Consider the following 14806-nt stretch of genomic DNA (forward strand, 5'->3'; position numbering starts at 1 on the left):
ATAGAGAGGCACAGAGAAGAAGACGATGTGAAGATGGAGAGGGAGTGATGTGTCCACAAGCCAAGGACTGCCAGCAGCCACCAGCAGCTTAAGAGAGAGACCTGGGATGATTTCCCCCTCAGAGCCACCAGCAGAAACTAACTCTGCCCACGCCTTCCGGACTCCTGAACGCGGATAGAATACATTTCTGTTGTTTTAAGCCACCCAGTTCACGGCAGCAGGAACAAATGAATAAACAGGGCTTCCTGTACTTTACCTGGCAACCCTGTCCTTAGCACTCAGCATCTCTTATCGTATTTCCCTTCTTCCCTTTGTTGAGGGCCTGTCTCCCTCACTAGAACATGACCAAACGAGGCAGATACACACATATGTCGGGCTCGCTGCTGTGTCCTGGGGCCTAGAACACAGTAGGCGCTCAATAAATATATACTGAGAAAATGAATGAATGAATGAATGAATGAATGAGGGAAAGGAGGAACAGAGAGCGGTCACCTGCCAAGGTCACCTGCATGACTAGTGAACCACAAAGCCAGCTTTTGAACCGGGGCGATTCTTATTCTTTTCCTGCCCCAGGCTGCTTCCTCAAGGGACTTAAGTCACCTACAACTGGTCACCCAGTATCTCATCCCCCTCTGGTGCTTCCTCCCCGGCCCTCTCAGTACCTCAGTTGATTTTTTAAAAAAAATATATTTCTTTATTGATTTCAGAGAGGAAGGGAGAGGGAGAGAGACAGAAACATCAATGATGAGACAGAATCATTGACCGGCTGCCTCCTGCACATCCCCTACTGGGGATTGAGCCTGCAACCCAGGCATGTACCCTTGGCTGGAATCGAACCTGGGACCCTTCAGTCTGCAGGCTGATGCTCTATCCACTGAGCCAAACCAGCCAGGGCTCAGTAGCTCAGTTTAAAACCTCCTGCCTTCCTGGCCGATGTGGCTCAGTTGGTTGGGTGTTGTCCTGTGCACTGAAAGGTTGCCAGTTGGATTCCTGGTCAGGGCACATGCCCAGGTTGTGGGCTCGATCCCTGGTAGGGGGCATGCAGGAGGCAGCTGATGGATGTTTCGTGTTCACATCAATGTTTCTCTTTCTCTTCCTCTCTCTAAAAATCAATTTTAAAAAATCTTAAAATCTCCTGCTTCAGTGGGAATATGCATCTTCATTGATTATTCTTTCTATATAAATGTTTATATAATATTTATTAAAATAACAGCAATAAAGGGAAGAGCTTGGAGGCAGGTGGACTGGGGCATCCATCCTGGCTCTGCCGCCTGTGAACTGTGCAATCTTGGGCACATCCTGGGCCCTCGGGGGCCTTGGTTTCTGCCTCTGCAAGCGGGGCCGATGGCAGGAGGTGCCGCCGCAGGAAGGAGTCAGTGAGCCCAGCGCAGAGTGAGTGCTCAGCAAGGAGGCCATTGTCCGCTGCTGCTGTTCAAAGCAAAGAGGGGACCTGCAGGAGGGCGTGGCAGTGTGCAGTGAGGGGTTAACTCAGCAGGCCTGGGTTGCCCCAACCCTGCACATTTCCAACAAAGGACAGGCCCTTGAAGGGCTCCTGGGCGAGAACCTTGGAATGCCCTGCCTGATTAAAGTGTCTTAGTTTAGCATGCATGGCCAGTGTGGCTCAGTTGGTTGAGCATCGTCTAGTGCACCAGGAGGTCACAAGTTCAATTCCTGGTCAGGGCACATGCCTGGGTTTGGGGATCAATCCCTAATAGGGGCATGCAGAAAGCAGCTGATCGATGTTTCTATCACCTTCTCCCTTCCTCTCTCTAAAATCAATAAAAACATTTATATTTTTAAAAAAGTGTCTTGGGCCCTTGCTGGTTTGGCTCAGTGAGTAGGGCGTCAGCCTATGGACTGAAGGGTCCCGGGTTCAATTCCAGTCAAGGGCATATGCCTAGGTTGCTGGCTCAATCCCCAGTGGGGGGCATTCAGGAGGCAGCCAATCAATGATTCGCTCTGAAATAAATAAAAATACATATTTTTTAAAAAGTGTCTTGGGCCCAGCCAGGATGGCTCATGAGCATCGACCTATGAACCAGGAAGTCACAGTTCAATTCCCAGTCGGTGTACATGCCCGGGTTGCAGGCTTAATCCCCAATAGGAGGCATGGAGGAGGCAGGTGTGAGCAATGGTTCTCTCTCCTCATTGATGTTTCTCTCTCTCCCTCTCCCTTCCTCTCTGAAATCAATAAAAAAATATTTTTTTAAAAAGTGTCTTGAGCCCTGACCGGTTTGGCTCAGTGGAATATGCATCATCGGCCTGCGGACTCAAGGGTCCCAGGTTCGATTCCGGTCAAGGGCATGTACCTTGGTTGTGGGCACATCCCCAGTAAGGGGTGTGCAGGAGGCAGCTGATTGATGTTTCTCTCTCATCAATGTTTCTAACACTCTATCCCTCTCCCTTCCTCTCTGTAAAAAATCAATAAAATATATTTTAAAAAATAAATAAAATCCAGAGGCCAGTGGGAAGTTCTCAATGAAAGCAGATGGCTGAGGACGGTTTAAAAAAAAAAAAAGTGTCTTGGGCCCTAGCCAGTTTGACTCAGTAGATAGAGCGTCGGCCTGTGGACTGAAGGGTCCAGGCTCGATTCTGGTCAGGGGCACATGGCCGGGTTGTGGGCTTGATCCCCAATAGGGGGCAGGCAAGAGGCAGCCGATCAATCTCTCATCATTGATGTTTCAATCTCTCCCTCTCCCTTCTTCTCTGAAATAAATAAAGATATTTTAAAAAATAATAAAAAGTGCCTTGGTGTACCCAGGGCCTTGGGCCACACTGGATGTCTATGCTAACAATGTGATTGATGGTGGGAGTCTTGGGCCATGAGGTAGTCTGACCACTGGAGGGGCTGGAGACTGAGTAACTAGGATAGTGACACAGGTGGCCAGCCAGGCCTATATGACCAAACTCCAATAAAAACCCTGGACAGAGCCCGGGTGAGCTTCCCTGGTTGGCAGTACTCCATATGTGTTGTCACATGGTGTTGGTGGGAGAATTCAGTGCTGTTCTAGAGGCAATTCTGGGAGAGGTCAGGTGGCAGCTCTGGCTCCTCTGGGCCCTGCCCGTGGCCCTTTTCCTTTGCTAACTGAGTTCACCATCTTTTCACTGTGTAATAAACTACCACTACAAGCATCACAGCTTTCTTGAGCTCTGGAAGTCCCTCTAGAAAAATCTATGAATCTGAGGGTGGTCGTGGGGACCCTCAGCACAGGCAGGGCCCAGGGAGGAGAAGGAGGAGGCGGCTAAGAATGTCTCTTCGGACACCACTCCCTCCTGGGGTTCTACTTCTCTCTCTGAGGCTCCTTGTCCACCCTCCTCCCCAGTTCCAGTTCCCCTTCCTGATCTCAGGGCTGGCACACCCCGGGGTTCGGCTAATTCCCCTCATGGCACCCTTTAGTACCATCTAGATCCTCCCAGGTTGCTTCTCAGCCCAGACTCCCCTCCCCTGACCTCCAGACCCCACATTCAAGTCCACCTCTCTATCTGCCTGACAGGTGGCTCAAATTCCTAAGTCCAAAGCTGACCTCTCAATCTTCCCTGCAGATCTGCCTCTCGCCCCTGCCCCGTCATCCGCGTCTCAGAAAATGGCAGCTCCATCCTTCTGGGGAGCGGGCCAGAACCGCTGGAGGCACCCTGGACTCCTCTCTTTCCCTCACCACCCGGCCCACACAGCTGAGTGCTGCAGCCTCCCAGCTATTACCAGCGTCTGCCCACTTTTCACCACTTCCACTGCTATTACTCTTGTCGGAGCTGCCATTACCTCTCTCCGGGACAAGCATAATAGACTCTTTACTAGACCTCTCTGCCTCTGACAGTCTGTTCCCTACACGGCAGCCAGAAGGATCCTGTTAACAACTAAATCAGTTCCTCCTCTGCTCAGAGCCCTCCTGTGGCTCCCGGCTCACTTAGAGTAAAAGCAATGTCCTCCCCGTGGCCCGCCAGGCCAGGCACAATTTGCCCCCACACCCGCTCTGCTCTCACCTTCCGCCTCTCTCCCTCCCCTCCAGCTACAGCTGTCCTTTAGCTGTTTCTTCCACACTCTCACCTCAGGACCTTTGCACTTGCTTTTCCTTCTGCCTGGAATGTCCTCCCCAGACATCCATCACGCACATCATGCATGCTCCTTTCTCTTCACTCAGGTCTTAGCTTGCCTGCCACCTCCTCATCCCAGACCACCCTGTCTAAAACAGGCCCCCATCTCATCCCTGTCTGACCTGCTTCAACCTCCGCTTCATGGTTCTTCACAGCACTTACCACTCCAGGTATCAGATTTCATATTTACTTATTATCTCCCCAACTGGAATGCTGGCTCCTGAGGGTGTGGCTTTGCTGGAACTGTTCCCCGCAGCACCCCCAGGGCTTAAAACAGGGCCAGATTCCACTTAGGTGCTCAGAGAACTTTTGCTGAATGAACGGATGAGCAAACAAGCATGGCTGGGCAGGAGGGGCCCCGCCCTCACCTGCAGCCGGTTCAGGATTTGATGGTAGTGGAACAAGGTGCAGACGTCCACGTGGGCAGAGAACTCTTCCAAGGCCGCCTTCTCTGCAGGACTGGAGTGGAATTCCTGTTACCTCGGGAAGCAAAACTGATCATTAGGCCTCTCTCCCCTTCCTCGTGGGAAGGAATTCTTTCCCTGGCAGCCCATACCGACAGTCAGAACTCTGGGCTTTTCAAAATGTTGTTTTTGTTTGGGGGAGGGTGTCCATTTTATTGACCAAGAAACTGAGGTAGCCTGGCATAGTAAAAAAAAACAGATGACTGAAAGAGCTGAGAGCTCAAGTTCTCACTTTGACGCTGACTCACCAACATTCACACAATGCTTACCGTGCGCCAGGCACTGCTTGCCCACATGAGAAGCAAGGAGGCCAATGGAATTATAACCCCATTTTTCAGAGGGAGAAAATGAGGCTCAGGGAGTCACCCTCTGAGGACCACAATGTCTAGATACAGAGAGACTGAAAATCCACTCTAGGCCTGTCTGACCCCAGAGCACACATATTTAACCAATTATGTATGCTCGTCACTTCCCTTCTTCTGCTGCGGTGCCCTCATTTATAAAATGGGGGTGATGGTGGTATCTCTCTTATTGGGTTGTTCTGATGATTCAATACATGGAAAATGCTTAGCACGGTGCCATATAGTAAGAGCTCACACAGTGTGATAATAATTATGATTATGCTTTCGTAGGTATAATTATCATTAGATAGTAGTAATAGTAATGATGATGATGATTATACACATTTTGCAAAGGGGAAAAACCATGCCCCAGAGAGTGCTTGTTCAAGCCTCAGAACAAGCGATAGCGTCGGAATCGCTGCTACATTTGCATCTCAGAGGTCTTCTCCCCCTCCCCTACGTGCCAATTCACTTCGCGCCCACTAGAGACTGTAAGGGGAACAGGAACTACAACTCCCAGGAGGGGCCAGGGCAGCCCTCTATAGCATGCACGGCCCTGCCGCCGCAAGGCCTGCCGGGAGTCGTAGGCCCCAGGCTCTTGGACCCCGGACGGGCGATACCTGAATCAGGAGGCGGAGCAGCTGCTCCTTGGAGAATGGGATGAACCGCTCCTGATACTGCTGCGCCCAGTCGCGGGGCTCCGTGGGGTTCCACATCCTGCGGTACTCCCCCATCTTGGCCGCCAGCGAGGACAGGGCCCGGGTGGGCCCCAGGAGCGCGGGCAAGACTGGCCATCTTCGGACCCAGGATGCCCAGACCCCCCGGGTCACATGCAACATGGCCAGCCCCTGTGCCCGGAGCCTAAACGAGGGAAATGGGTAGGGGGTCAAAGGACATCTGATGGAAAAGCGCCCTCTCCGCCTCCCTGTCTCAATCTCCGGGAGCTGTCCCTACCCCAGGCGGGGCGCAGAGCCCGTCCCCGCTTCTCGCGGGTCCCCTCCCACATTGCTCAGTTGACCTGGGTCCCAGGGAAGGGTCAGAGGTCTTAGGTCCCGGGGCGTTTTGAGGGCCTGGACACCCTGTCGTGGTACAACTGGTTTCTGCGGGGTCTAGGCGATGAGGTGGATCACTGGAGCTTAGGAGAAGCTCGGAAAGGCTACACTGAGGATGCAGGGCCGTCCAGCCCTGGCCATGCAATCCCCCTCCCTCCCCTCACCTTAGCCAACGCTCGACTGTCATTGAGCCTCCTGCGCATGTGCAGGAAGGCTTTCTGGTCCCCCAAGACTCGGCTTCATCCAGCAGGAGGACGCATGCGCAAAACCTGGGTCACTGAGCGCTGTCCATTTCTTTCCTCTAAAGCCGTCTCAACTGCGCACGAGCAATATGCCTGCCTTGCTCCAGTACCGGCCTGGTTCTGGGTGCGCGCATGCGCAGCAGGAATGTCTCCTTGTCCCCGCGCTGCAAAGAGAAGGGGACGCAGCGGGCGCGAGACTCCCGGGAGCGCTGGGGCGGGGCGGGGCCCCCGCGCGCACGGCCCGCCAACGGCGGGCGCCCAACGTCCGCTGTGGCCACGCCCCCCGCTCGTGTCCGCTACTGAGTGGGAGGGCAAGGGAAGGGGGCGGGCCTTGGGCGCAGCCAATCAGCTGTGGAGGAGCGAAAAAGGCGGGAAAAAGCGGAAGCAAAAGAAGTCTGAGGTGGCGCAGGGGACCGGGATGGGGAGGGTGGGCGAAAGGAAGAGCGGGCCCCCAGGTGACGCAGGCCGGGCCTCAGAGTAGGGGTGACCCTTTGTCAGGCAGTGTTCCCCCCCGCAAGCCCCACCACCCCCATTTCACGTCCTTAAAGGGAAGACCCTGATTCTAAGAAGGTAACCGAGTGCCGGGGGCTTGGCCTCCTCATTCTGCGGGGACAGCTCAGTTCTAAGCCCAGGTCCCCACACGTCTGAGATCCAGGCCCCCCAACCTGAGAAAACGCCCTTTTATGAAGATAGAGCTGAATTCTAGGTGGAGGCCTGTATGCCAAGGAAATAACCCCGATTCCTAAGGACAGCCTAAAATGTTCCCTGTTCTCCCGGGGTTCTCCATTATGGGCGCTGACACCCCAAACCTGAAAGGGATCCCCCTGGTTCAGGTCTTCCAGGTCTGACCCAGTGCCTCAACTCCCTGGAAACGCCACTGTGTCCTTCAGAGGGGCGCTGTGCTCCCGTGTCAGTGCCGTGACCCCAATGTCCCAGCCCTCTCTCCACCCCTTCTCCCTGCCTGGGATTTCCTCACCAGCACCTCCCCCTGGGCCCCCCAGGTGCCCCCTCACCTGGTGACCCTTCCTCTAGAATTCTCAGGACCCCCCTTACCCTGCACCCCAACTCATGGGATCCTCGGCAAACCTCTCATCCTACACCCCAGCTCTGGGACCCCCAGCAGCCCTTGCACCCCACGCCCCAACTCCTAAGAACCCTACCAGACCCTGCACCCCACGCAACCCCATTTCGGGGACCCCCAGCTCTCCCCCCTCTCATGTCCCCTTCTCCGGGGACCCCCCCAGAAGTTCCTTCCCCCCATGCCCCTGACCCTAACCGCCCCCCACCCGTCTTGTCGTCGAGCAGCCGAGCCCCAGGGTGAGCCCGGAGCCCCTGGGAGCCCGCAGAGCAGCCCCGCTCCCGCCGCCCCGGGCCCCGGGGGCAGAGCAGCCGCCATGCACATCCCCGAGAGCCTGCAGGACCTGGCGGACAGCGACGCCGTGCAGTTCCTGAAGCGGCCCAAGACCGTCACGAGGATCTTCGCAGGGGTGAGCGCCCGGGCCGGCGGCCGTGGGTGCGGGAAGCAGGGCTCAGCCCGCAGGGTGCGGGGCAGGAGGGGCCAGAGGGGAAGGAGCCCGAGGCAGCTGATAGCGGGTCACCTTTACGGAGCACCCGCCCGCCGGCCCTGCCCGCTGCCCCAGCACATCCTCCTCTCACGGAAGAAACAGCCCTGCAGAGCAGGTGCTGGGAGCCCCATTTCAATATACTTTTATTATTATTATTATTATTATTATTGAATTCAGAGAGGAAGGGAGAGGGGAGAGAGAGATAGAAACATCAGTGATGAGAGAGCCCCCTGTTGGGGATGGAGCCGCAACCCCGGGCATGTGCCCTTGATCGGAATCGAACCCGGGACCCTTCAGTCAGCAGGCCGACGCTCTATCCACTGAGCAAAACCAGCCAGGGCGTGAGCCCCATTTTTGAGATGAGAAAACTGAGATCAGAGAAGTTGAATCATTTTTGGTTTTTAAAATATATCTTTATTGATCTCAGAGAGGAAGGGAGAGGGAGAGAGAGAGAGAAACATCCATGATGAGAGAGAATCATCCATTGGCTGCTTCCCGCACGCCCCCCACTGGGGATCGAGCCCGCAACCCCGGGCATGTGCCCTTAGCAGGAATCGAACCCGGGACCCTTCAGTCCGCAGGCCGACGCTCTATCCACTGAGCCACACCGGCTAGGGCCCATGTGACTATTTCCACTTAAACTAATTAAAATGTCCCGTTTTCAGTCACGGGGCCACATGTCAGGTGCCCCACAGCCACAGGGGCTGGTGGCTCGCGTCCGGGGCAGATGGAGGACATTTCCATCATGTTGGCTACGGTCACACCCAGAGGCGGGGCCCGGACTCAGACGGGGGTCTGCGAGGTGCCACGCCTGTTCGTTCTCCCCCTTTCAGACGAGGGACGAGGAGAGCGGCAGGGGCTGGGGCCTCGGGGACGGAGTGGCACCCAGAGGCGGGATGAGAGTCTGCAGCGTAGACCCGAGACACCAGATGCTGGGCGGGCACTGCGCCGGGCACGGTGCCAGGCAAGGGTCTTACAGGCCTGCGTTTAATCCGCACCCCATTCCCGAAGAGTCGAGACTCCTGGGCTCAGATCCGCATTCAGCCCAAACTCTGCTGTGTGACCTGGGGCCAGTCACTGCCCCTCTCTGGGCTCTGGGCGGTGCTGCCTCTGTTATTCTCCTTTGACAGAGTTGGAAACTGAGGCCCAGGGAGATGGTGAGACACGATCGGGGTCATGGGAGCAGGTGAGGGGCCCTGGGTCAAACCCAGGGACCTAATCCAGAGTCTCCCCTTGCGACCCCTTCCGGAGCCTGTGGTCGGCAGAGCCCGCAGGCCTGGCTTGGAGTCCCGGCCGGGTCTCATGCAGGTCCATGGAGGGTGACGGACGCCCCCGTTTGCCTGGTGTCATGATCCACAGCACCCCCTTTTCTTCTCAAAAGCACCCGGTTTTGTTTGATAACGTACCGAGTCCCCCTCTGCCTGTGTGACCTTGAGCAAGTGCTTCATTTCTCTGACCCCCCTGCACCCTCGTGTGTAAGACGTGGGCCCTAATATCCCGCTCACGGGAAGGACTGCGGTGAGAATGAAGCGAGTTAGCGTCCCTAAACTGATAGACATGGGCCTGGCACGTGGCCAGCTTCCGTCAAATAGCGATTATTATTGGGACAAATAATTACTTGTGAGCGAGGAGAGGGATGAGATTGGGGGAGGGGGGACCCTAGGGTGATGGGGACTTGTGTCCACTGTCCCGCTTGGCCAGGGGAAGAGGAGTTACGAATCCCACCTCCTAGTTCCAGGGCATTATCACCCCTGGCTGACTCAAGGGGAAACTGAGGCCCACGGAGATTGGGTGACTTGCCCAAGGACATCACGCAGCTGGTGAGAGGAGCCGCACACTTCAAACTCCAGGAGGAAGGGCGGTGGCGAGGGAGGAGGAGGCCCAGCTGGTGCAGACCGGTGTGGGGGGCGGGGGGGGGGAGGGCTGCCGGCCAGAAGGTTCGGTCACAGACTTTGCCCGCTGCCTGCATCACCCTCCCTCCCTCCCAGCTCTCCTTCCCCCCTGGCTGGCTCCTCGGGAGGGACTCTCTGGGCAGCTGGCGCTTGTCTTGGCTGCCGCCTGCCAGCTGGTGCCTTAACTGATGAATCTTTGCTCCCTCCCTGGGGACCGGCCAGAGAGGGCGCGGAAGGAGGTTTGGACTCGGGCTTCCGAGGGCTCGGGTCCCTCCCGCCCGGCAGAGCCACCTCCCCACGTCTCCAGTGCCACAGCCCAAGGTTTGGGGGGGGGGGTCAGTGCACAGACAACCCCCCCCCCCCGCAGCTAGAAGTCAGGAGGGCTGGGTCCCCATCCCCGCTCCCCCACTGACTGACCTTGAGAGGACACTTGGTCCCCTCCCTGGGTGAGTCCCAAGAACGATCATCAGGGCCAGGCCCCCCACCCCACCCCGCACACCCCCTCCTCACAGCACAGAGACAGACCGGGAAACTGAGGCTCCAAGAAGTGAGGGGTTCGCCCAAGGCCACACAGCTGGCAGAGGCAGCCGTGTCTGGCTCTTTGCACGCCGCCATAATGGCTTCGATTTATCACCTGTGAAACAGGGATGGATTGGTAACAGCCAGCGTGCGGAGCTGGTGTGGGTCTCGGGGAGGGGATGCAGGTAACACGGATACAGGCTCAGAAACGATCTATGGGCCTGCTGGTCCTTGACCTGGCTCCGCCCCAGGCCATCAGGCAAGACGACCCCCCTTTATGGATTCGGTTCTTCATCCTGAAACAGATGGAGGCCAACACCCTTAGCAATGCCGCCGAGCTGGACAAAAAGAGGGACTCGCTGCCATTATCGTAATTGTTGTTGTTATTATTATTATTCAGCGAAGACAAGACAAAAGGGAAGAGGAGGAACAGAGGCCGAGGAGTTCAGGGGTTCATCCGTTGCCTCCCTAGTCCCCACTCTGAAGGTCAGGGCCAGAGCACAGAAGAAAGGCCCAAGGTCATTCCCTTTTTCACACACATTTGCTGAGGTCCATTCTGGTGCTCGGTGCTCGGGGTAGAAGGGTCCCACGTGGACCTGTCCAGAAGGAGTTCAAATCCAAATGGATTCCCCCTCCCGGCTGGTGTGGCTCAGTGGTCGAACGTCGACCTACGAACCAAGAGGTCACCAGTTCGATTCCCAGTCAGGGCACATGCCGGGGTTGTGGGCTCGATCTCCAGGAGGGGGGTGTGCAGGAGGCAGCCGATCAGTGTTTCTCTCTCATCATTGATGTTTCTCTCTCTCTCCCTCTCCTTTCCTCTCTGAAATCAATGAAAACATTTTTTTTTTTTAAATGGACTCCCCTACCCCACCCTCCCCTGGCTCTGGTCCCAGCCAGCACTGCCACGTCCATCAATCCCCAACGCCTGTTTGACGTCCTAAATATCACTGGGTTCCTCAGAGCCCCAACCTCAGCTCAGCGCTCAGCACCCCTCGCCTGGGCCTTCCCACCAGTCTCTCTGATCTGTTGGCTTCTTGTCTTGCGCCCTCCGAGCCATCATGACCCTGCAGATTCGCTCTGACTCCCGGGTCTGACCCTGGCCATCCTCCGCTCAGAATCACTCCATGCCTGTCATTCAATCCACGTAAGAAATGTCGCTTTCCCCGGCTCCCCGTACCAGACCCCTCGGTCTGGTGTTCAGCCTCTGAGCCTGGGCCCCCGCCCACTTTTCCAGCCTCCTCACACCGCATCCTTCTTATGCAGTTTCGCTCCGGTCCCTGAAGGAGCCCCGCTCTGCGGCATCTGGCTTTAGCACACACGGTGCGTCCTGCCTGGCATGCCCTTCCTCCTCTGCCTGCCTGGGAAGCGCCTCGTTCTTTAAGATGCAGTTCAGATCTCATTCTATTTCCTCCTCAATCCAGCCCCACAACTTCAGTTCCGGCTCAGACCTTGACTCTCTCCCTGACCCCAGGCCCCAGGCCCCTCCCAGCCTCCAATCTCCAGTCTCACCCCCTCCGGTCCATCTCTACAGGCCCCAAAGGCACCCAGAGCTGCCCCTGCCCCTCCTGGCTCCCTATTGCCCCCTGGCAACGTCCCTATTTCCCCGCCTTTCCCACCTGCATCACTCCACAGCCATCGCCTCCTCCGTCCCCGATGCCTTCCTGGATCGATTCCCGCGCCCACCCCATAGCGCACCGGTTCCTTCCATATCGGGTGTGGACCTCCCCACGCTGCACTGTGACTGCCTGGGACGAATAATGGGGATGTAAAGTTTTCATTGAGTGGCATTGAGAGGAACCTCTGACTCAGGAGCCAGACAGCTCGGTCCCAACCCAGCACTGCCGCTTGCTAACTGGGTGGCTCCGGGTGATTCCTCGCCTCCCTGTGCCTCAGTTCCATCACCCAAAACACGGGGCTGCTAGAAGTACCCACACCCCGGGGCGGCTGCAAGGATGGCACAGGTTGGCGCTTAATAAACACCTCGGAAGACAAGCGTGGACCCAGACAATTGTACTAGAGTGCGCTCCGTGAGAACGAAAACAAAAAAGAAAATGTTCCTGTTTGTTAGGTCCTAGGGGTCTGTTACATTTCTCTCCATACTTGTCTGTATTTGGGGAGTATCTCATAAATTTATTTTAAAAACTGAATAGGGCCGAAACCGGTTTGGCTCAGTGGATAGAGCGTAGGCCCGCGGACTGAAGGGTCCCAGGTTCGATTCCGGTCAGGGGCATGTACCTTGGTTGCGGGCACATCCCCAGTGGGAGGTGTGCAGGGGGCAGCTGATCGATGTTTCTCATCGATTTTCTAACTCTCTATCCCTCTCCCTTCCTCTCTGTAAAAAATCAATGAAATATATATTTTTAAAAATTGAATAGGGATTAGCCAAGCTGGGCGGGAGGAGGGAGTTGCAGGCAGCGGGAGGAGCTGGAGGCAGAGAATCATCACGCTGCCAACACTGAGCGGCTGCTGCGTCCCGGGCACTGGGCGAAGCATTTGATGTTGGTACCTGGGTTTGGTGGCAGGTCCCTGACAGAGGGGGAGGAGGTGAGGCGAGGTGACTGGGGAGAGCACAGACCAGGCTGGGCCTCACAGGGGCTGTGGCGAGGGCCCCGGGGGAGAGGAGGCCCCAGCTGGGATGGGAAGGTGGTTGAGGGGCAACAGCAGGAACAGGGCTTGGAGGCTCTGAGGACTGGATGGGAGGGAGGGGCCAGAGCTGCCCACGGGTGGATAGCAGGGTCTGGTCTACAGATGGGGGGACCCAGGGGGCACAAAAGGGTTTGGGGGGAGGCTGAGCTCCACTCGGGGCCCTGGAACCTGCTCCCGCCTCCGCAGATCTTCGCCCTCATCGTCTTCTCCTCCCTGCTGACCGATGGCTACCAGAACAAGACGGACTCTTCGCAGCTCCGCTGTGTCCTCAACAGCAACAACGCGGCCTGCAGCTTCGCCGTGGGGGCCGGCCTCCTGGCCCTGCTCAGCTGCCTGGTCTTCCTGGCCCTGGACGCCCACGAGGGCCACATCGCCTGCACCCGCTTCAGGACGGCTTTCCAGCTCCTGGACTTCATCCTGGCCGGTGAGCCGGGACCACTGCCCGCAGCCCCCAGCCCTCCCTGGCCCGGGGACCCCAGCACCCCGCCCTCCCCCGCCCAGCCGGCCACGTGGAACCCAAAGCGCTGTCCCGCCCTTCTCACGCTCACTGCACCTGCAGTTTCCTCCCCTGGGAATTATCACTCTGTCCTTTAGACTCAGCGTAAGGGTCAACTCTTCCGATCCCCGGGCCCGTTCTAGAAACCGCCCTCTGCTCACTCTTCCTCCTCCTCCTCCTCCTCCCGCTCCCCTCCCTCCTCCTCTGCACAGGGCCAATCCCAGCATCGCCGGGCTGGGAGGCCCTCAGTGGGCACTGGGTCCATGCCCTCCGAGAGAACTTCTGTTTGGTACCTGCGCTTCCCACACAGGAGCCGCCGGCCACATGTGGCCCCTGAGCACTTGAAGTGGGACCATGGGGCTGAATTTTTTAAAATATGTTTTCATTGATTTCAGAGAAGAGGGGAGAGAGAGAGAAGCATCAATGATGAGAATCATTGATCGGCTGCCTCCTGCACGCCTCCTACTGGGGATCAAGCCCAAACCCTGGGCATGTGCCTTGACCTGGAATCGAACCGAGACCTCCTGGTTCGTGGGTCGATGCTCAACCACTGAGCCACACTGGCCGGGCGGAGCTGAATTATTTTGACTTTTATTTTAATATAATGAAATGTAAACAGCCACGTGTGGCCGTGGGCAGTGCAGCTCCACTCCAGCGGCACACCTTACGGAGGCTGGAGGGAGAGGCCCTTTCCAGGCCAGCAGCCCTTCCTGAACAGCTCTCCCCCCACCCCCCTTCTCTCCTGCGCCCCCAGTCCTCTGGGCAGGCATCTGGTTCCTGGGTTTCTGCTTCCTGGCCAACCAGTGGCACTACTCGCCACCCAAACAGTTCCTCCTGGGGAACAGCAGCGCCAAGGCCTCCATCACCTTCGCTTTCTTCTCCGTCCCCATCTGGGTGAGGATGAGCCGCCCCCCCCCCACCCCCGGGCCCCCTCTGCAGGGCGGGGCGGGGCGGGAGGGCTAGCCCATCCTCCCGCTCACTCAGCTCCCGGGGCCTCCGCTCACCCTTTCCCTGGCTCCCAGGCAAATCGGAAAGAGGGCGCCCCTTCCTCCAAGGCCTTGTGTGGGTGACTGTTGAGCCGGGTGACAAGTGAGCAGTGGGCACAGCCGCGCCCTGCGTCTCCCCACAGGCCAGGCCCCGGGCCCAGTCCCTCCTTCTCCCGCCCAGCCCAAGCCAGCCTCCAGCACGCCCTTCTCCGCCCGCAGATATTCCAGGCCTACCTGGCCTTCCAGGACCTCCGCAATGACGCTCCAGTCCCCTACAAGCGCTCCCTGGATGAGGGGGGCGTGGTGCTGACCACCCTCTCGCCGCCCTCTGCCGCCAGCCCTATCAACACGCCCGCCACCGGCCCCAACAGCATGAGCTACGCCAGCTCCGCCCTGTCCCCCTATCTGACCACCGCGAAGGTCCCCCGCCTCGCTATGATGCCCGACAACTAGACTCGCCCGTCCCCTCAGTAAAGAGCTCACCCTCCCTGCAGAAGGGTTTCTGGAAACA

At 57.5% G+C, this 14806-nt stretch overlaps 2 protein-coding genes across 6 annotated transcripts in view; one reads left to right on the plus strand and one right to left on the minus strand.

Annotated features, from left to right (window-relative positions):
• The window catches only part of TMEM143 (transmembrane protein 143), a 21824-nt gene extending 15491 nt beyond the window's left edge, over nt 1-6333 (minus strand). The window contains exons 1-3 of the mRNA XM_054711111.1: nt 6114-6333; nt 5518-5758; nt 4461-4565 (exon numbers count right to left, since the gene is read on the minus strand). Of these exons, the coding sequence (XP_054567086.1) occupies nt 4461-4565; nt 5518-5758; nt 6114-6136 (369 nt within the window). The 5' untranslated portion in view covers nt 6137-6333. The remainder of the gene's footprint in view (nt 1-4460; nt 4566-5517; nt 5759-6113) is intronic.
• SYNGR4 (synaptogyrin 4) lies at nt 5602-14806 on the plus strand. Of its 5 annotated transcripts, none has more exons than XM_054711114.1 (5): nt 5602-5619; nt 7497-7678; nt 13000-13237; nt 14064-14203; nt 14515-14806. In XM_054711114.1, the coding sequence occupies exons 2-5, from the start codon at nt 7586-7588 to the stop codon at nt 14746-14748; spliced, it is 705 nt and encodes a 234-aa protein (XP_054567089.1). In that variant the 5' UTR covers nt 5602-5619; nt 7497-7585; the 3' UTR covers nt 14749-14806. The 5 variants fall into 5 exon arrangements, with proteins under 5 accessions (XP_054567089.1, XP_054567088.1, XP_008152632.2 ...); XM_054711113.1 differs by lacking the exon at nt 5602-5619 and adding an exon at nt 5753-5775; XM_008154410.3 differs by lacking the exon at nt 5602-5619 and adding an exon at nt 6508-6591.

This window comes from Eptesicus fuscus, chromosome 21 (assembly GCF_027574615.1).
Source record: "Eptesicus fuscus isolate TK198812 chromosome 21, DD_ASM_mEF_20220401, whole genome shotgun sequence".
NCBI lineage: Eukaryota > Metazoa > Chordata > Mammalia > Chiroptera > Vespertilionidae > Eptesicus > Eptesicus fuscus.

Bases quoted from the DNA above. Each gene is read 5' to 3' on its own strand.
- SYNGR4 (XM_054711113.1), top strand. The intron at 13,238-14,063 runs GTGAGCCGGGAC...CTGCGCCCCCAG, and splicing joins CCTGGACTTCATCCTGGCCG to TCCTCTGGGCAGGCATCTGG. The intron at 14,204-14,514 runs GTGAGGATGAGC...CTCCGCCCGCAG, and splicing joins TCTTCTCCGTCCCCATCTGG to ATATTCCAGGCCTACCTGGC.